The sequence below is a fragment of the Ambystoma mexicanum genome, chromosome 9 (assembly GCF_040938575.1).
Source record: "Ambystoma mexicanum isolate Mex_15411 chromosome 9, UKY_AmexF1_1, whole genome shotgun sequence".
NCBI classification, from domain to species: domain Eukaryota; kingdom Metazoa; phylum Chordata; class Amphibia; order Caudata; family Ambystomatidae; genus Ambystoma; species Ambystoma mexicanum.
In genome coordinates this window covers 605399433-605420166 of record NC_090931.1, presented here as the reverse complement: position 1 = coordinate 605420166, position 20734 = coordinate 605399433, and the positions used below count along the sequence as shown (strand labels likewise).

The 20734-nt window shown below is 47.0% G+C and overlaps 1 protein-coding gene across 1 annotated transcript in view; it reads left to right on the top strand.

Moving 5' to 3' along the window:
* Positions 1-20734, top strand: part of CPD (carboxypeptidase D) — a 750705-nt gene that overhangs the window by 567488 nt on the left and 162483 nt on the right. Inside the window, exon 15 of the mRNA XM_069615245.1 lies at positions 11817-11966. Within this exon, the coding sequence (XP_069471346.1) occupies positions 11817-11966 (150 nt within the window). The remainder of the gene's footprint in view (positions 1-11816; positions 11967-20734) is intronic.

Sequence of the window (20734 nt, the reverse complement as noted above, 5' to 3'; positions counted from 1 at the left end):
ACTTGTGAGCCCTAGTGATATATATGTAGAGTACTACTCTGTAATTTGTATTTCTGCACACTATTCATGGCCTATTATTGATACTATATAGGCCACCGTATTTCTGTATATTTATTTTTGTAAGTTCTGTACTTGTATATTCTGTAACTATGTAAGCTTTGCATCTTCATATTGCTGCGCCCTCTTACCTACAGGTCTGTTGCGCATAATAAATAAACAATTGTGGCTGCAAATATGAAATGAGATCCTATTGCCTGAAAATTGGCATAGTTATTTCTACTATGGATGAATAGGTGTATGTTGTTTGTTTTAAGTATGTGATGTAGTATAAAGGTTAAAATGTACCATGATGAATTGATACTGTGGATGATGGTAGTAATTCCTTCTTTGTGATGTTTTTTTTTTAATTGAAATATATTTATACTGTTGTAAAAGTTCATTTGAACTAAAAACAAATAATGAGCTAGTATATTTAATAGAACATAACATGTACTTGGGCAATTCAGTTTGTGTACTTGGCGAGTATGGGAAAACCACATATGTATATATCTATAGATCTATATTATCAAGATGGGGGGGATAAAGGTCAGTGTGTTTTGCAAGGGGACACTGATCGCGGTACTTGGTCAGCAACTCCGACTCACAATGCCCTAGATGAGCCAGATGTTAATTTTGGTGTGGTGATGATCCTCTGGAGCAGCCCAGAGACTCCTCTCCCATTGATGATCAACTTCTTTTCAATCTGCTTAAAAGAACAGCAGAGCATTTTCAAATCCAAATTCAGGTAACCGTTTCAGACCCTGACTTTGAAGAAGGCATTTTAAAGGAGAAAAAGGCTGTCAGCCAGTCCCTTCCCTTATTATGCTCCATTAAGAAGAGAATCAGACCTTTCCTTCTCACAACATCCCTCAATCAGGCAGTTAACCCGCAGGTGGAGAAGTTTAGACCTGCACCAACTGACCCTCTATGTATTCGGTGTCCTGTAACACCCGACTCTGTGGTAGTCACTACCAGTAGCAAGCATCCTGGAGTTCCCCTATCTAATACTGAGATACCTTCAGATAAAGAATGCAAGAAGCATTATACTTTAGGCAAGAGGGCACACTGCTTCAGCCGCCTACTCGCACGGGCAAGCTACAGCGATGTCCAGTGGGGATTACTCCAAATATTAATGGACTTCCCAGATCCAACTAAGTCTCAATTACTTAACAAAATCAAGGAGGGGAGTCAAGTTACCCGTAATATTTTAAAGAATAACCTAGACTCTGCAGAAACAGCAGGCATAGTCCTTGCACATGATACCTTATTGAAACTATTTCAAACCAGAGACACAAGTCACTCTAATTAACAAACCTATTAAGGTATCAGTCTTGATTGGTAAAGCTGTGAATGAGGCTTTAGAGACAGCAAAGAAGGAACACTACACGCTGAAGACATTAAACCAAATTTCTAATAAGCCGTTTGTTCAACATCTGTCGTTCCTTTCGCTTTCAAGACTTCTCCAGACCCACACAATCTGGGTTCTCATCAGGTTCCTCTCCGTGATACTCACCCTGCGCATACACGCTCTAGTTACCAGTCCCCTCAACACCAAGGGTTCAGACCAGGCAAGGGTAGAGGTAGGAGTGCAACCTCTAGAAGCTCCCCTACCGCGGCCAGTAAATGACTTACCCATCAAGGTTCCCTCCCATGCATCTCCAGTCGGTGGTCAAAATTCACTATTCACCCATGCATGGGCGGAGATAATCTCAGATCAGTGGATGACTACCCTTACAGATGGATACTCAATAAGAATTTCTTATAACTTTTAAAACCGTGTTACCATCTGCCGAAAAACAGAGAAGGATGTTGCAAGAACATCAGCTCAACCTGAAAGCAGAGGTGGAGACATTACTACAGAAAGGAGCCATAGAACTCCTCCCTTTTTCTAGAGGTAGACAAGGGTATTTATTCACTGTAATTCTTTGTACTCAAAAAGAACTTAACCATGTGCCATGTATGTCAAGACACAAAAATTCAGGATGACTACACTGTAGGAGGAAATCCCTCTTTACAAGCAGGGAGATTACATGGCAACATTGGGCATGAAAGATGTATACTTTCATATTCCAGTATTGCCAGCTCACAGGAAATTCCTAAGGTTCAAAGTGGGAAAAACTCATCAATTCAAAGTACTTCCATTCAGCATAGTCTCAACACCAAGAGTTTTTACCAAGGTTCCAGCAGTGGTGGCGGCCCACCTTCGCCGAGCGTCCATTTCTTATCGATCACCTGGCCAGGTGCTGGCTTTTGAAGAGGACATCACCCACTTCATTTCAGCAGAAACTAAGCCTTCTTCCAGAGTTATCCTTCAATCTGGCCTACAGTGATAGCCTGGATGCCAATGCTTTGGCACTAGCAAATGCTATCGAAGCCCTAGCCTTCATCCAATGCTTTACCAGCTCTACCCATAATAAAGCTAGAATGCTATATTGAATCATTGAGCGCAACTGCAAATCACTATCTTCTCTAAAGCGAAATGACCCTGGTCTCCTCATAATGTCATCTCCTTCAGTATCTCTGATGAAAAATTCAAGCAAACCATGTCAGCTGCCTCCCCTGCAATGCTCACCAGAAACACTAGGAACATTAATCCAGCACGTATCCTGCCGCTACGAACTGCCCTCACCGGCCCTCCACCTACATCAAGCAATCCAAACCTGCTGGTCGAGACCTATAATCTCTCCCTACTACATGCCTGGGATACTATAGCCCCCTTGGGAACACGTAAAGCCAAACCACGGTCCCACCTTAATACATGGTCCATGCCAGCCCTTAAAATACGCCGTACAAACAAATGTGCTGCAGAATCGGAATGAAGAAAGGATTCCACAGACGCCAATAAAACAGACTGCACTACGCTAGCAAAAGACTATAAACGTGCTATAGTGTATGCAAAGAGCTCCACTTTTAATGCTCAAATTAATAAGGTCTAATCATCCACCAGAGAGCTCTTGAACATATTATGGGAATTGGAGTCCCCTGCCAGAGGATTGCACCAAAGCCTCCACCTGGTGCGCAAACATTCAACGACCCTTCAGGATAAAATAGTCGTACTACAAAAAAAGATTCTAACTAAGAAAAATGATGTGACATCAACAGATGGCCGCCCAGGGGCCCAAGCGCCTTCCCATACAAAACATCAAAGAATCCTTCAACTTCAAACCTATCTCAAAGCTGGACGTAACCAAAATAATAATTAAACGTTCTAGAGGACAAGGGGATATATTACCAGCGACAGTCATGAAAGAGTGCGCAGAAGCACTTACTCCATTCATTACCTCTCATCAACTCCTCATTTGCCAGCAGTTCAGTACCGGCCAGCTTAAGGGACGCTTGAGTCCTTCCACTACTACAGAAACCAATACTAGACTCTAAAATCCCCAACAACTTTCACCCCATCACAACCGTCTCCTTCCTACTCAGAAGTTTAGACAGAGTTAGTTAGTTCAGTCTCATTTGGAAATGAACAACCTCCTAGGGCTACGCCAATCAAGTTTCCTTCAAGTTACAGAATCGGCTCTCCTAGACCTAAAGAATGAAACGGATACCCTCAAAGATTATGGCAGAATGGCTGGATCTCTCTGCTGCCTTTTGATTTGGTTGATCACCAAATCCTCTGCATACACCTTACTTCAGCTGCAAACTTCGCCACCAGGCAAACCACTTAGATTACCTCTTTCCTTGCCAACAGAACTAGAGTTTTCTCCCCCACAGCCTCAGCCTTCCCCGGTGTTAAGACCGATTTCTGAACTCTGTCCTGGTGGCGCAGAAGTTCAGAAGGCCAACCTAATTACTTGGAACAGGGTAACCTCTGGACGAGCCAGACCAATCAAGGTAGCGATCGTGGCGGTCAAGACTAGGTCTCAAGAGGGGTGAAGATGCCGAGAATAGCTGTTCCCGCTATTCCAAGGGTCGAAGTACCAGTACAGGCCTTCTGGTTCGATCAAAGGTGAAAAGGGTTTCACAAGGCGACAGCAGTGCAGAGGAGAAGTCCTTCAGCGGGTCACCAGCGATTCCTCGGTCCAGCCTCTTGGTTGCAGGATACTTGGCTCCTGTATTCCTTCGTTCGTGAGAACTCAGGATATCGACATGGTAGTGGTGTTTCCAGCCCCCTCTTATCCACGGTTCCCTTCGTGCCAAAACGGAGGGGACCCAATGGGAGATCCGCTCATCAACACTCGCACCATTCGTGGACCAATCACGGACCACGGTGGTCCCAGGCATTCACACCGCCCTAGACTCTCTGGCACCCAGGATGTGTATTGGGACCAGACATCCCAGCCCACATCCCGGAGGCACACGCAAGACATGTAGAAGCCCGCGAAAGCATCCGTGTTTCGCGGGAAAGTACATGCCCAAATCAGGAAGGCCCCGGGTCGGCTCGACCGGGGGAAGGTGAAGGGAGCAAGACGGTCAGTGGACAGGACAAAGGAGCCTCGTGGTCTGGCCATTTGGGAGCCAGGCCACCCTTTTGGGTTAAGTGCGGAAAACGCGCTTAGAACGCCAAAAGGAGCTCAAAACACAAGAAACGATCGCTGCCACCATTCCCGTCCCTGAATCACTTGCACCGATCAGATACAATCCTAGACGAGTATCTAGGGCCTGTAGAAGGCTAGAGACCCAAGAGAGCTGTAACTTAGCTTACAGTGCCCTCTTGTGTCATGTTGCACGAAAGCCGCAACATGATAAAAGAAACTACGGGAAACAGCGTTCCCCGGTACTGACTGTCTTAAGGGCATGTCAGTTTCCCCGTAAGAAAGGAGCGAAAGCCCAGAGGAGTGCGGCAGAAGGCTGCACTTCTCTGGCAAAGTCGAGAACAAGGTGAAAAACAACAGCAAAAAGTTTAGGGGTTGCCACATGGAAGGAAAATTACCTACAATTACGAAATCTTTCCTAACACCCGGCCACTTGTGGGGTTGCTCAGGGTTCCTGTGTCTCACTTTGTACAACTTTTTTACAAACCCGCTGTTTGATCTTTTTGACACTCAGGGCATTTCCTACAGTAACTACGCAGACCACACCCAGATTCTCCTACCCCATTACAGGTGACTATTCCAGTGATACAAACACACTAGAAGCTGTCTTTCACACTGTCCAGTCCTGGATGGCGCATCACTCACTGAGCCTAATGACGATAAGACTGAGCTCCTCTTGATCGGACCACAAGCTCGACTAAAACTGGACAGAGCCTACAAATCATTCATTATTGACGGCAATACCATCTCTCATGATGTCAAAACTCTGGGGTTTTATCTGGACTCTTAACTAGACACTAACCAAGCAAGTGAATGCTATTGCTTCCTCAGCTAGGAAATTAATTAATGTGTGCAGACACTTTCTTTCACCGGACCGTTGCATTACGCTAGCAAGAGCATTAATAGGATCCAGGCTTGACTACTGTAACTCTTTATTTGCCACCACTTGCGCTCGCAACATCAAGAAATTGCAAGTGATTCAAAACAATGCTCTGAGAGCAGCCTTGAACATTCCAAAAAAAGATCATATATCCGCATCCAGAAGAAAAATATACTGACGGCCTAGCTGTGATCGCTTTCTGTTAAATGTGGCCATCACCCATAAGTGTTTATCCAATAAGGCTCCTAAATAGCTTTCAATGAAATTCACCAAATGTCAATCTAACAGACCCACCCGCTCCTCCTACTTGTGTCGTCGCTCCATTACGCGATATGACCTTTAAAGGTCTGGTGGGACGAGCTTTCTGGTAGTTGCAGTCAAGAACTGGATCGCCTTGCCCGCTTCTTTAAGATCTGTCCTACTGGGCATTCTGTAAGCACTTAAAAACCTGGCTATTCTGCAAAGAGCAAGTCAAGAGAGTCCACAATTAGACTGCCCACTATCTGATAAACCTTCATATAACTAGCAAATATCCACCTTAAGGATTTCATGTTTTGTCTGGATTTAAATCTCTCAGTTAAATGAGCAAATTCTATGCACGTGATATAACATTATGTTTTGACTTGATTGCTTGTATGTAACCAGAGCGTTGATGCCCCTGGGCTTAGTGCGCTTAATAAATAACTAACTAAATGTATCCTTATCTAGACAACTGGCTAATTACAGTAGTCACACCCCAAGCGTGTCTACAGAATGACCAAGTACTATTAAACCTGCTTTTCCAATTAGGGTTCTCGATCAGAGACAAAGGCAAGTCTCGTTCCCAGCCAGGTTAAACAATTCCTTGGAGTCGTCATTCTACAAAGGACGTTCTAGTCTTCCCCTCCAACTAGAGGGTCCAAAACATGCTTTTCCAAATTCCACAATATGTAGCCAATTGTCAGACAACCGTATGCAAGGCCTTGCGCCTGCTCGGAATGATTGCTTCCTGCCTGCGCATGCGTTCGATGCAAGAGTACCTCACAAGAAAATTATCTCAGACAAGCGCTCAGTGGGATGATCTAGTGGTTGTCTTGCAGTCTCTAGTTCTGTCTTTGTGGTGGTGGTCAAAGGGAAATCATTCATAACACTGAAAATACAGGCCACCCTTACCACAGACTCTTCCATATCGGGGTGGGGAACACATCTCTATCAATACAGCGCACAGCATGTGGACTCAGTCATTAGCAAGCAAGCACTTCAATTTATAGAAGCGTTCAAAGCTCTCAATGCCTTTCAAAACCAGCTGCAGGGGGATTACAGTTCTAGTCCTCACAGACCGCACGACAGTCATGTTTTATATAAACAAACAAGCCAGGACATTCTCTCCAAGTATGTACAAACGAACACAAAAATCGAATTGGGTGCTGAAACGCATGTTCCTCCCATCTTCTAGCAGATGTTCTCAACAGAAACATACAACTTTCCGTAGAGCACAAATGGCAGTTGCACACACACATTTTTCACAGAATGTGGTCATCCACATATCGACCTCTTCAACACTGGAGAGCCCACAATGCCCAGACTTCGCCTCCAAGTATCCTCAGGCAAGATCCAAGGGCAACGCCCTGTGGATGAATTGGTCAGAGATTTGCTTACGCTCTGCCCGGCCCCCCAAAACTCCTCTCCTCAACAGGATAGTCCACAAAAGGCACCTGGAACAAGTCACACTTATCCTAATGGATCCTATGTGGGCCTGGTAGACGTGGTTCTCACACCTAATGAAAATGTCTTTGTCCTGTAGTCAAACGTCCATGTCCGTTCAACATGCTGTCCCAGAATCGAGGATCAACACTGCATCCATGTCCTCAAACACTGAATTTAGCAGCTTGGCACTTGAATTCATAGAATTTGGACATTTAAATCTGCCTGTTGTATGGACATTCTTAAGGAGGCACGTAAACCTAATACCAGACACTGCTATTTCAATTAATGAAAGCACTTGGTCATTTGGTGTAGATGTTAATGTTAAAGGATATTTGTACCGCGCACTGTCACCACCGGAGTGGTCCCCTGGTGCTCTGGCGGCTCTGAAAAAAGGAGGGGAGGTTGAGTTAGTGTGAATGAGCGGGAAAAGTGCAATAAAGCAGTGATGTGCTGTTGGCAGCCTCAGCCTGGTTGGTCCGTTGGCTTGGCTTGGTGTTTTTACGGTCGGTAGTCATGTTCTGTTGTGCAATTCTATGAGGACTTTGTTTTATTGTTCCAGTGTGGTGAGGTTTGTGTGGTTTGCTGCGTTCAAGGCTTGTGGTTGTGTTTGGTTAGAGTTTGAGAGGTGTATGCAGACGGATGAAATTGTTAGTGGATTGGTTAGTTGGTAACTTTCACTATTGCATCAATCGTGGCACATGCTAACATTCACAACGCTATCTAGATGCGACGCATGCTAAGGTAAAGATTTCAGCTGAGTGTGGCACATGCTAACATTCACAATTCCATCTAGATGTGACACATGCTAAGGTTAAGATTTCAGCAGAGTGTGGCACATTCTAACATCGGCGTGTATGTTAGTGCGTTGTGCAATGCAACATTTATAGTTCATCCAAGAATGGATTTAGGCTGAAGTTAACAAATCTCTCTAAGCATGCATGTTGTAAAACTATGGCAGTCTACGTTATGGAGAGGCAAGGTAGTGGCGAAGGCTTTTTGGAGCAGAGTAATTGCTCTGCCCCCCACCCATGCCACACTCAGTTTTGTTGGTGTCTATTGGCTGCTGGCTTCCTTGGCTTCCCTTGCGGACACCTGCTGACACCTCCCGGAGCCACCTTTGTTGGAGCCGCCCTTTGCCTTGGGGTCCTTAGCCTAGGGGCTGCCGGGCAGAGGGCTGCCCTGGGAGGAACCTTTAAGTCCTGGGAGTCAGCCAATCACGGGTGCGGGAGGGTTGGGAGGCGGGCTGAGGGGCGGGGAGGACCACAAGAGTTGGTCATAGCATCATTCCTGTTGACTGCACACCTTCTCACATTGTTCTATACCTACTTTATCGTTTGGATTCAGGGCTAGTCAAGTCACTTTGTGCATGTGGCTGCTCTTTCTTCTTAGGCCACCGCACAAAGAATTTTTCTTGGTGAAAAGCCCCTGTCATTAAAGCCTTTATGGAAGTGGTCAAAAGATTACACCCTCCCATTTCAAATCCAACTCCCGGATGGGACTTGAATGTTGTCCTTACTAAACGTATGGGCCCTCCTTTCGAGCCATTGTATAAAATCAGCCTTCGGTGCTGCACTTATAAGACTGCTTTTCTCATGGCCATTACATCTATAAGGAGGGTGAGTGAACTGCAGGCTCTTTGTTTATGATCCATTTGTTACCATTCACAAGGACAGTGGTTTTGTGCGCACATCCACACTGCTCTCCTAAATTCTTCTTGAAGTTCCATGTCAATCAGTCCATAGAACTTCCAGCTTTCTTCCAAAACTCTACGGATTCGCTGGAGAGAAGCCTCCATACATTACATGTCAGAAGAGCTGGAATGTATTACCTAAATAAAACAAAACTGCTATGGAAAACAGACCTATTCTTTGTTTCCACAGCCACTGGAGGAGAGGGGGATCCTGTCTGTCTATTTCAAAATTGATTGTGAAATGCATGCAGATGTGGAATTTTCTTTCTAAGAGAACTTTACCTTTTAGGCCCAGAGCACACTCTACCCGAGGAACAGGGGCTATTTTAGCTTTCTTTGCAAATGTACCTTTAAATGCCATTTGCAAAGCAGCTACCTAGAGTTCTATTCACACCTTTACACAATGTCACTGCGTAGATACACATTCTAAGAGTGATTCACAGGTGGGTCAGCTGATGTTGATATCTTTTTGCTGCTATATCTTCAAACATCCCCACACCATCTCCTGGTACTGCTCGCTAGTCTATGCGCAGCTTGTGGTTGTAAGCAGATCCACAAGCCACAGAAGTCCTACTTGACTTGCCATAATAGTATTTCTGATGCTTGTATCTGCTTAAATTCACATGCGCCCACCTTTCGGTCTTGCTTTGAGTTTAAGGTACATGGAATTCTTACACCTTCTTTATTTCGGTACTCGCACGTGCACTTCATGCTCCCTCTTGTCAGAAACAAACCAATCAGAAGGACCTTGACGCATGAAGGATCATGGGTACAATACACGTCACACAGAGATAGTATTACAAACCCGCCCAGTTGATGTCCCTTTCAAACACAAGAATGCGATACGCTGCACCTACCACTATTGGTTGGCTAATGCAAAGCATGTGAATCTAAGTGGATGGAAGCATCAGAAATATGATTGCGGAAAGTAATGTATGTCGTAAACACACATTGTTGGTGATCTCACAGGAGATCACCTATGCTTTACTCTGAAAAGAGTGAAAGCAGTTTATAAAAGAACTGAAGAAAATGATGGGAGGTAAAGTAGATTTGCGGTACTAGCAATCCCATCACACTAGGCGAAGCCTGGGCAGGGGGTATCCTTGGTCAGCACTCTACAGACCACAAACAGGCCAGATAGTTAGGGAGTAGACTTTACACCCATACAATCCTTCTGGTGGGGGGGGGGAATTGAAACCAGTACAAAAACTCCTGCACCTTACTTTGATTCTTTGCAGAACTGTCCCAGAGTTGCTGGGCCCATTTAATTCAGCCATTGTTCTGTTGGCCGAGGGTCCAGGGGCTGTGGGAGAAGTGGTAGTTTTCGGCATCTGGATTGGGTCCAGCTAGACTGTGACTCTGCAAGATGGTTTCCTATGTCTTGAAGGAGGGGTGGTCAAGGCACCTCAGGATGATAACCATCATAGGCCCCAAGAGCATAGAATCCCCATTCATCCCCCCTGGACCAACTGAGACGAGCAGAAGTGAAGCAAATGCCTATCGGAGGGCAGCAGGAGAAGCTCATGGTAATGAAGAGTCTGCTCCTTGAAGGCCCTTTTTTGTGTTGGAGAGCAGCAGGTGCAGGAGAGACGGGTCTTGGTCACAAGTAGGCAAACTGCAAACTTTCAAGTCCAAACTGAATAGGAACCGATGAGACAGAATTGGCATGATGGAGCTGGTCAGCCCACAGAATGGTTCTGGGATCTTCGTGCAGATGACTGGACTGGTTGGTCCCACCTGCCCAAGGATCTAAGCACCAACGGTGATCTTATTCAGATCGATGCATAGAGGCAGGGGTCTGCTTAGTCGGGACTCTAAATGATGATCTGTCGAATGGTTGCAGGATTTCTCTTTTATCCCATATTCGAGCAGGGGTTGCTACCAGCCTACCAATGCTATATGAAAATGCACAGAAAAGGGTTGTCCAATCTTGGATAGTGTCTTGCCCCACATCTGCCCAGCAACAAACATCCCCTCTCTGGGATGTGGATTGGGAAAAGATTGTCCGAATCCCCACATCCGAACAGATGCTCACATCCCTGCTTTACCTGGGAAACATAAGGGTTTGTCTAGGAAAGGGCTTGCCATATATGGCATTTCCTGCCCTAAGAAGGCCAAGGGTGTGGCACAGCCATTTAGAGTATATTGGGCTCAAAATGTAATTATGCGGTAAAACCTAAAGGTGCATAGGGTAACATTGCAAAACACATTAGAAAAATATCTGCTGCCACCAGCCCATCTTGGACACCTCATAAAATTAACAGGAATGTTACAAGAGGAAACAGTGAAAGGGATACAAAGTACCCCTGCATCACTTCACTGTAATGTAACGTGTGCTACAGTAAAAAACAAATCTTGCAAAGGGGACGGGGCCCTCATGCACTGGAAAGCCAATGAGCAACCATTGCACCCCAAAAGAGATGAGCTGAATTTTCCTCCCAAAATAGATTAGTTGAATAAGGAAAATAATGCAAATAATGGGCATTACTTAACTCTAAAATTCAGAACTGGGTTCAAGTCATAGCAAGGTGTTGGAAGTGTTACGTTGACGTCAATGGAGCAAAAGCTGGAAACAGAAAAGCTTTCCCAACAAAGACAATTAACATAGGCTAGTTTGTTTTGTAAAGTTAGTTATTGTGAAGCATTTCTACTTATCCTGCATGCTACTACAGAACTCAGTAGACTCATTTTGGCAGGTTCATGGGCATATGCCAGTATGTGCCTGAGACAATGTTTTGAAATATTTTGTGCCCATACAGCCCCTGAATTTTCATCTTCCAGTACATGCAGTTGTAATTCAGCAGGTGATTGCTTTGGCTAGGGTAGTTAATCCTTTCTATTAATCTGCCACATTGTGCATCTAAAGGGGACTTTGTTGTATCAAACCCTTCCCGTTCTCACTGCTGATGTACAAGTTGTTGCTTGCTAGAAGCAGTTATAGACGATTAATTTGCAGCCACCAGGCCCATCCAACGCACATGGCATCAGAGACCACCGTTATCCCACAAGTATATCATTGTATCTTTTTGTGATGTTTTTTCAGGTAATTCCTCTGGCTATGTTGGGGAGAGTGAACCAGAGACGAAAGCCATCATTGATAACTTGATTAAGAAGCAGGACTTCAGTCTTTCTGTTGTTCTAGATGGAGGATCACTGCTTGTCACATATCCATATGACAAGCCCGTGCAAACAGGTCTGTGCACAACTTTCAACAATCATGCAGTAAACCATTGTCAATCCCATTGTTGGGCAGTTCATCTTTGTGAGAAGTGGCTGATCAAACAAAGTTTTTGATGATGATTGGATGGTGCTTATAAGTACATTAATGGGAATGCTTGGTGATGTTTAGTGGTGTAGGCGGTAGGGTTTATCCATGAGAACACATTTTATTTTCTCAACTCCTACATTACAAAGCAATCTGTGCATCATCCTCTATTTCTCATAGTATCAGCCCAATGCTGGGGGAGATATTCATGTTCTGAATCTTGGGGATTACATTTTACAGGTCCTCAAGGTAAATGCAATATGTTCCATCCTCACTATCCATTGTCTTGCTCAATAATGGGACGATTGCCTTTTGAGACTATTATCACAATTTGTATGTTAGGATAACCCAAAACTTTAATGCCTTGAAATGGACTGCAGCCAAGTCCTTCTCCTCCCTATTGAAGCACATCTCAACTATCGCCTGATCGCCATCGCTCCTTTCCTGGGCAAACTCCTGGAAAACCTGGCCATCTCCCAGCTTAATCTGCATACTGAATATGTTGGTTGTCTCCACGATGACCAGTCTGGCTTCAGAGCTGCCAGAAGCATGGAAACTGCTCTCCTGAACACCTCTGAAGACCTGCTCTCCAATCTTGACTCTAATCTCTGACCCGTCCTCATTCTCCTCGATTTATCCTCTGCTTTTGGCACGGTCAGCCATGCCATCCTGCTCAAACGCCTCAGTGACGATCTGGGTATCACTGATCAGGCCCTGGCCTATCTGACCTCTTTTCTCACTGACCAACACTCTGGTCTTTCCTCTCTTCCATCTCTCTCTACCTGTGGTGTTCCCCAGGGGTCTAACCTCTCGTCCTGCCTTTTCAACCACTAACTGGCACCTCTTGCCCACTACATAACTACTTTCTGCTTCAATTTTCAGTATTATGCGTATGACACACAGCTCTCTCAGGGTCCCCTCAGCCACCTCTACTCCTTCTCTCATACCAGACTGCCTGGCCACAATTCAGGAATGCTGTGCCGTCAGTGATCTCTGCCTTAATGCCAGTAAAGAGGGGGATCCTCCTTATTGGGGACACCTGCTCCCTCCTTTCCTCTCTCTGTGGTCGCCAACTCTGGGCCCTCTTCCTGCTCCTTCCTGTGAGGCTAAGAACCTTGGGGTCATCTTCGACTCCACCCTCTTCTTCTCTCCTCACATCTCTGACATTTCTAAGAAGTCACACTATCGGCTGCACCTCCTCAGAGGTATTCTTCCTTTTCTCACTTTCCCCCAGCTCACATCTCCAGAGCTCTGGTCCTCTCTAGGCGGGACTATTGCAACAGCCTCTTCTCTTCGACCTTCACAACGTATCCAGAACAGACCTGCACGACTTTTCCTTAGCCTCAAGTCCCATGTATTGTATCTCTCCAGCTCTGAAATCTCTTCACTGGCTCCCCGTGGCTGCAAGGATCAAGTTCAAGACCCTCGGCCTCACCCACAAGGCTTTCTGGGACCTGGGACCGCTCTACCTCCAACTTTCTCTGCCAAAACCTCTTCCTTCTCAAGCTCTCTGCTCATCCACCTGCAAGTCTGAGGGTCAGACGCTTCTCCAAACAGAGTTGGGGGCAAATCTCTCTCCTCAGCTGGGGCCTCCCTCTGGATCAGCCTCACTGCCTCTCTCAAACTTGAACAGAACCACCTCCAGTTCCAGAAGCAACTCAAGACAGTCCTTTTCGCTTCCGCTTTCCCTCTTCCTCTCCCCTGCTGATTTACCCGACTGCTCCGCAAAGTGATCACCCGGATACCCTCTGAACTCGGGCCCAGGTTCCTGCATGTCCAGTTGCCCTCTCACTGCCTCCGGGCACCCCCAGCACTTAAGGGTCTGTACCTGCAACGCTACAGTGCCTTCTCTCTGCACATATAAGCCACCTGCTGGCTGCACTTATTGAGTTACCCGCACTTTTCCCTTCCCTCTTCCCTGCACTTGCATGATCTGAATGGCACAAGGCCTAGTAAGATCGTTGTTTTTTTCCTCCCTTGTTTCCCGCTCCTTGTCTTGTCACACTTCGAAACACTTGTGTACAGGCACATTATAAATGCCATATATCATATCTGAGATTCGTGTTTTCTCAAAAGCTACTCCAGATGGATTTAGGTTTCCATGATAACCACGTTTTCTTTCCTTCAAAGTTTGACCCAAAGTTGAAATTTATGTTCACACTTTTCCCAGCCGTGGATAATCTAAATAAGACATTTTCTCTTAATCTAATCTAAGGCTCTAGCATGCATACCCAAGACCCCATCTTTCATTGCTCTCTCCCCTCCTGTCTTCAGTTGTAGCCCCTTTTTCAGAAAGCCTGTGCTAGTGCACACAAGTACTCCCTGTACACAGCCCCTTCACAAAACTCTTAAATTGACGCACATCTCACTTGTACACTCTTATGATCTGTTAATGCATCTGTGTATTGTGGCCCTCTGTTAAGTAGAATTTTCAAACTCTGCCCTCTGGACAGATTGAGAGGCCACCCTGTTCTTGTGAACAGGTGAACACACTAATGTATAACCAAACTCTATATGGGTAGTGTGACTGAACAATAAGGCTTTGATCTAGGAAGTGAGAGTGGTGAAGTGTTCAGTTTAGCACACAGGGCACTCTTAACAGAAGTTATGCAGAAGATACACAAATGGGTATTTATGCCTTGGACGAACTATGAAAACTACATTGGAACCCTGGAGGGGGTCACTAGGAGCTGAAGGCCTGGGCACCCTGGTGAAGGACTGAGCCCCATTCCACCTGCTCTCACCCCGGGAATGGATTCTGTGGTGCTGTAAGCAATTTCGAACTGTCAATCAGTAGAGAGCCTGGCTTGGGCCCAACCTGAGGTGCGGGGTCCTATAGTGGAATATTGCACGCGTGGACAAATACCTGCTTGACACGATTGGCTGACTTTTGTCTGGGATTTTGAGGTAATTTGCTTTCAGGAAATCCGGGCCCTGGTGCCCCCTCATATTCAAGAATATGTCACCTTCTTTGAACCAGTGACCAGAGGGTGGGGGGGGGGGGCGAGAGGCCGCCCAAGTGGGGGGGACTGTTAACTTGGGTGAGCTCTGGCCTGTGTAAATCTGTTTCTCAAACAGACATGGACTCCCCAGATGCTTCGGCGATTTGCTTAAAGCTATGGGATGATTCACCAATCCATTTGGTCAACTTTTACAACAAGGTGCTGCCTGGTAGGTAGGTTGGTTCTCATCGAGGAGATAGTGAACACAGTGTTGAAGTGGAGATTGAGTATGCCCAGATCTTTAAAGATCGTAGTAATGGGGTATCTGAATCTCCAGATTGAGCCTCTCTGTGGCCTGGCTCAAATTACATCTGAAGAGGACTGTCATTGGGGATTGGGTCCCCTCACTTCGACTTTTCCCACGCACCAACATACATATGCTGAGGACATGGCAGTCTTGTTCACGTCAGCCAACCTGAGGGCATGCCATGGCCGATTCCTGGCCGACTCCCGAGCAGCCCCCACCTTGGATAACATGGCTACTAGTAATATTGATTATATCTTTGTAAATATGGAGGCCTGGGAGATGGTGAAAGCATTCTCTGTGCTGCAGGGGTTGGAGAGGGACCACAATCCCCTCGCTGAGCAAGCCTGGTTGCTACCAGGCGGCAGGCTAAAAGGTGAAGGTGAGGGTGTAGTCCACCTGGAAATAGTGGAGCATTCCAGGAGAAACATCAGATGGGGTGGAATCGACATGGGGGTAGTTCTTCCACTAGTTTACAACAATATCATCCCATCTCTGGAGGACCATGCAAGAGCAGACCCGTGTCGTGCTCCCACCCTGGTAGCAGTTCACAAGCAAATCCTGACCCTTGTTGGCCAGCATTTTTCTAAGCCACAGAAGGCTGTCCGCAATCTTGCAGAAACTACTCCTTGGTATGATGGGAACTGCAGTCATGCCAAGGATCGGCTGTTAGCAGCAGTCAAGGGCCAATAGCCACAACCAGGTGGGGAAGTTAAGCGGGCCAGAAGGGAGTATCGGAAGATACTGAATTATAAAGGAGTGCTTGGCATGAAGATGACTGGAAAAAGCTATTGGAAGCAATAGAAAGTGGGAACTCGAAAGGTTTTTGGGCCATGATTGGGGGAGCCAAACGATCAGGCCGTAACCAAGGTTGTATCCCCGAACAGGGCTTTGGAAATCTTTACAAGGCCCGAGCGGCACCTCCCTAGAAAATAAGGCACACCATAGAGGGTGGGAGTGTCAATCTGTTTTCCCCCTGGTATTTACTAACGCAGAGGTCTGGAGGGCACTTATGTCCCAAAAGCAGTGCAACGCCCCCGGACCAGATAGGGTCCCAATAGATTTCTATGGAAATTAACCTACCATTTGGGTGCCTTATCTAACAAAATTGTTTAATGCTAAACTAAGCAAGGATCGGGTGACTGGGTCCTGGACCTCGGCGGAAATCATCCCCATCCTTAAAAAAGGCACTCGGGACGATCCCGACAATTTCAGACCAAGTTCATTGCCAGATGCAGGGGAGAGAAATATTCGCCCAGGCCCTATTGTTTCACTTCGAAGACTGGGTCACAAGCAGCAGGATAATTGACCACTGGCATGCAGGGTTTCGTGAAGGACTAAGTACGATTGTTCAAAGTCTCTGCCTACAGTTGGTATGTGACAAGTACACAGTCCTCAGAATGTTCAGTGTATATGCAGCCTTCGTGGACTTATGCACTACCTTCGCTACTTTATCAAGACTCCGGCTGTGGGAGGCGTTAAGGGACCTAGGTATCCCGGACAATTTATTATCTCCTATCAAGAGCTTGTATACCACTAATACTGTGGTTGTCCAGTGTGGAACAGATTGGCGCACAACTGGTCATATAAGCATTGAGAAGGGCGTATGGCAAGGGTGCGCCCTGGCGCCGATACTATTCTGCATCTTTATCAGTGGAGTCATCAAAGAACTTTTGAAAGCTCAAACAGATGCCCCATCTCTAGTCGGTGAAAACTTACCTGTGAGTTATGGTAGTGCCCTTGCCAGATTTACATACGAGCATGGCATTGGAGCCGTTTCTGTCTCTTTGGAGGCATATGAAGCACAAGCAAGTCAAGCAGCATTATACGGAGCTGAACTGTGGGGCCATACAAACGTTAGCAGTTTGGTGGTGACGGAGAATACATTTCTGAAAAGCGTGGGTATCCCACACACTTCTTCTAATTTACCGGTCTTGTTAGAAACTGGCATGCAGGGAATATAACCAATTTGTCAACTACAGCCAGCACTCTATTGGGTTTGATTGTGGACAAGTGCAAAGCTCTAAAAATACAGAGGCGATGATGGACGTCTTTTCACAACAAGGGCGCACCTCTCTGAAATGGGTGACCCATGTCGAATGTTTGTTGGGGACGCTAGGGCACAGGGGCCTTTGGTTGGATCCAACTGTCATGGACCCTCGGTTTAAGGATGTGATGAAGAAGGCTATGCTGATCAAAAGGGATCGGGACCTTGACCTGAAATCTTGGGCCTAGGAATCTCTGGCTCACTATTTCATTATAAAGAAGCATGTGGGCTGTGAAGATTATTTGAATTATATCAACCCCAAACAAGAGAAGTCGACGTATTTGAAGTTCTGTTTAGGAATCCTACCTACCTACCGCAGCTCTCCAACATAAATGGAACCCAGGAGCCTCTGCAAAGTGCATTTTATGCAGTGAATTCGATGAGGCTCTTCGCCACCTAATGCTTTTATGCCCGGTTACTAAGCCACTGAGGAAACACTTTCTGAAGCCACTGTTTGTAAGACGTGGATGCAGGACTTTCGGTGAAGCTGTGAAAATGTGTTTAGATTCTTCTGAGCTTCCAGTAGTATTTGCAACCAGTAGCTACCTCAAGTGGGTATGGAGGCTGCTTGCGAAGAAAAGGAGAGTCCTCCTAGAGCCTCATCCTGCAGCCATTGAGTGGCTTTGGCTTGTGTTGGAGGTATGCACTGTATTTTATTCACTGAGTCTCGATATGATGAATTGAAGCTTTTATCTAGTATTTTAATGGGTGACTGCCATGTTTTTATTCTCCTGAATTGTTTTTTGTGTTAGGACTTTGACTTTTTGTCGAAATGATGCTAGTGAATCTGCTTAGAATCAGATGCTGTGCATATAGTCCGACATCTAGTCGAAATCGCACAGTATTGCATCTTTCTTTCGAAGATCGAAAGGGGACGTCGACATGGGCGTGACTGTAACACTATCCCTAACGTGATGTGTAGTGTACCCAAAATCACTCGCACGTCGAGGTCCCTGAGAATGTTTTTTCCTCCCACCTGCTTGGTCGCCTATGCAGAGCTCGCAAGAGTTTTATATTGTTAAGTTGCCCCCACGACCTACGGTCATCTAGTCTCCTGACAGACCTTCTCAGCGAATGACGACTGCTTCATGGGTTTCCTGCTGCTGAGGCTTCCACGACTGCTCAGCGACTCTCGACCGCGTGGCCTCAGCCCTCCGGCCAGGCCCTTACATTAGGGAGAGTGGGGCCCTGGGTTTAATCCTCTCTGGGGATATTTCCTTTACCCCTCTTTCTCTTCTTGGTCTGGCTGCTGCTACCCTTTGCTTTGGAGAGGACTCCATTTAAATTCTGCCCGTCGTGTAATGGCAGGTTTTCTTGGAATTACACCGATCGCTGATGCAATTGGTGTCTTTCTCGCAACCATGACGAGCGCTCATGCAATGCCTGTAAGATCTTTCGACCAAAAACATTGAGAGACAGGTGGACTTAAACGGTGGGCGGCTTATGCTATGCAGGCCGAAAGCCTTTCCCCCGTTGGCGCTCTCGCTTCGAGGAATCAGTCGGCAGCCATGGCTCCGAATTGGAAGCCATCAACCTCAGCAGAGCCCTCGGTCTCCCAAATGCCCGTCCCCAGCCCTGACATGCCACTGGCACTGTTGGGGAAATCACACTCCAGCGACAAGGGCACCCACACACCATGTGTACACAAGCACACAACCCCTAAGACCTCTTCAGAATCATTGAAGAAGCGTGAAACACCCAGAGGGCTGCCAGAGATTTTGACCGCCTTCCGAACCTCGCGGTTTGGCGCTCTCCGCGCAACCACCTTTGCGGCATGCGACTGGGCATACCTCTGGAATGGGCGTTCACCCTAAAAAACAAACTGTTGCCGGCACCTAAGGCTTCGGAGTAACCGACCACGACTGCGCCTTCAGGCGTGTCGAGACCTTCAATACTACAGCCGAAAATCAGCGAAAGCCTTGCGGCTATCATTTCAGCGGCCACAGAGCTGCAGGGCACCCCATCTCATCTAGTGGAGTATTTTGAGGCCCCCCAGCCTCTCTCTCAGGCCTTATTGGGGGAAATCTCCCCCTCCCGACAGCCTTTTCCTTCTCCAGACCTGCCTCTTCTCTATGGACTAGAGAGAGGTTTGAGCAATATATGGCAAAATGGCCCAGTTCATTGACTTTTTAGACCGGTATATACTCTTTTTTTTTTTTCACCAGAAACACCTTCTTCCCCTTTAAATTTAGAGGTGTGCGAGGGTGCCCTGACTCCGCCCACCGGCGCCACTCGTCAGTCCCCTTTTCCGCGTCGACGGGGGAACGGGCCGATTTCACCAGCGCTCCTGGGTTTGGCACTGCCATGTAATTCCATGCGCTCTTCCCCAATTTCTTCTATCTTTTTCTTTATTTGTCATCCAGGTACTTGGTCCTCTGACGTCACGCTCCTCCCCGGTGCATGTCGACCTCAGTGGGCTTCAGCTGTGTCCAACCTGCGAGGGGCTCTTTCCTACGTCTGACCCCCGCGCTCTTCTACTCCGCTGCCTTGGCCCTGACACAGCTGGGAAAGTTGTACCGCGTGCAAGGCACTGCCTCCGTGCGCACTGAAGAACAGGCTAGCTAGGCGGAGGGAGCTATTTGAAGTATCGCCCCCAGAGGACTTGAAGAAGTTTGTCAAACAGAGATCAAGGCCCAAGGGAGGGATGCTATTTTCCATCACACCCCGTAAGGGCGACTCCTTCCCGAGGAGAAACACAAGCGGGTCGAACCTCTCGGGTTCTTGTACCAGCACACGCCCCAAGGCTATTCCTGGTCACGGCCGAGGGGTCATCAGATCCTTCCGGAATCGGTGCTGAGGGACCGCAAGGTTCTTTTACCGGGTGTAGACCCGAGGTGCAACGCCCTAGTACCGGCTCTGCCTGAGGGGGTGGGGGGGGACACCTGCACGCAGCACTACTGGCAACAATGCCGAGGCAAAACGCCTGCCAGGCCTAGACCTGAGGTGCCGGTTAGGCCTCATTCTCCACCACCAAGAGTCTTGGAGGAGGATGGGCCCAGGGAGCCATGCACTACATCTTTGGCATGCAGCTCGATAGAATGCCTGCCGTGCCAGACCACATGGCCGCTCGTCCGATGCCGCTCCTAGGAACAGCAGCAAAACAAAGGTGATGGCTGGAAGGTTTTGAATTGATCATAACCACGGGCAAAGCTTTGGGCAACCCTCCAGACCATACTTTTTCAGCCTGCCAAGCCATTACAGAAGGGGAAAAGCCATATGCAAATCAGGCTTGGTCCTACCCCCAAAAGGGGCAGTCCAGCCCGAAATGCTAGGTCACATCCCTTCTGCACGAGACCACAAGCATCCCCAGACATGTTTCAGCCTTGTTGGGCGTCATCAGTGTTCCTAGGAACAGAGCAGGCGGGTGAACGAGTTTCAAGGTGGGACTGGTGTCAACCAGGTA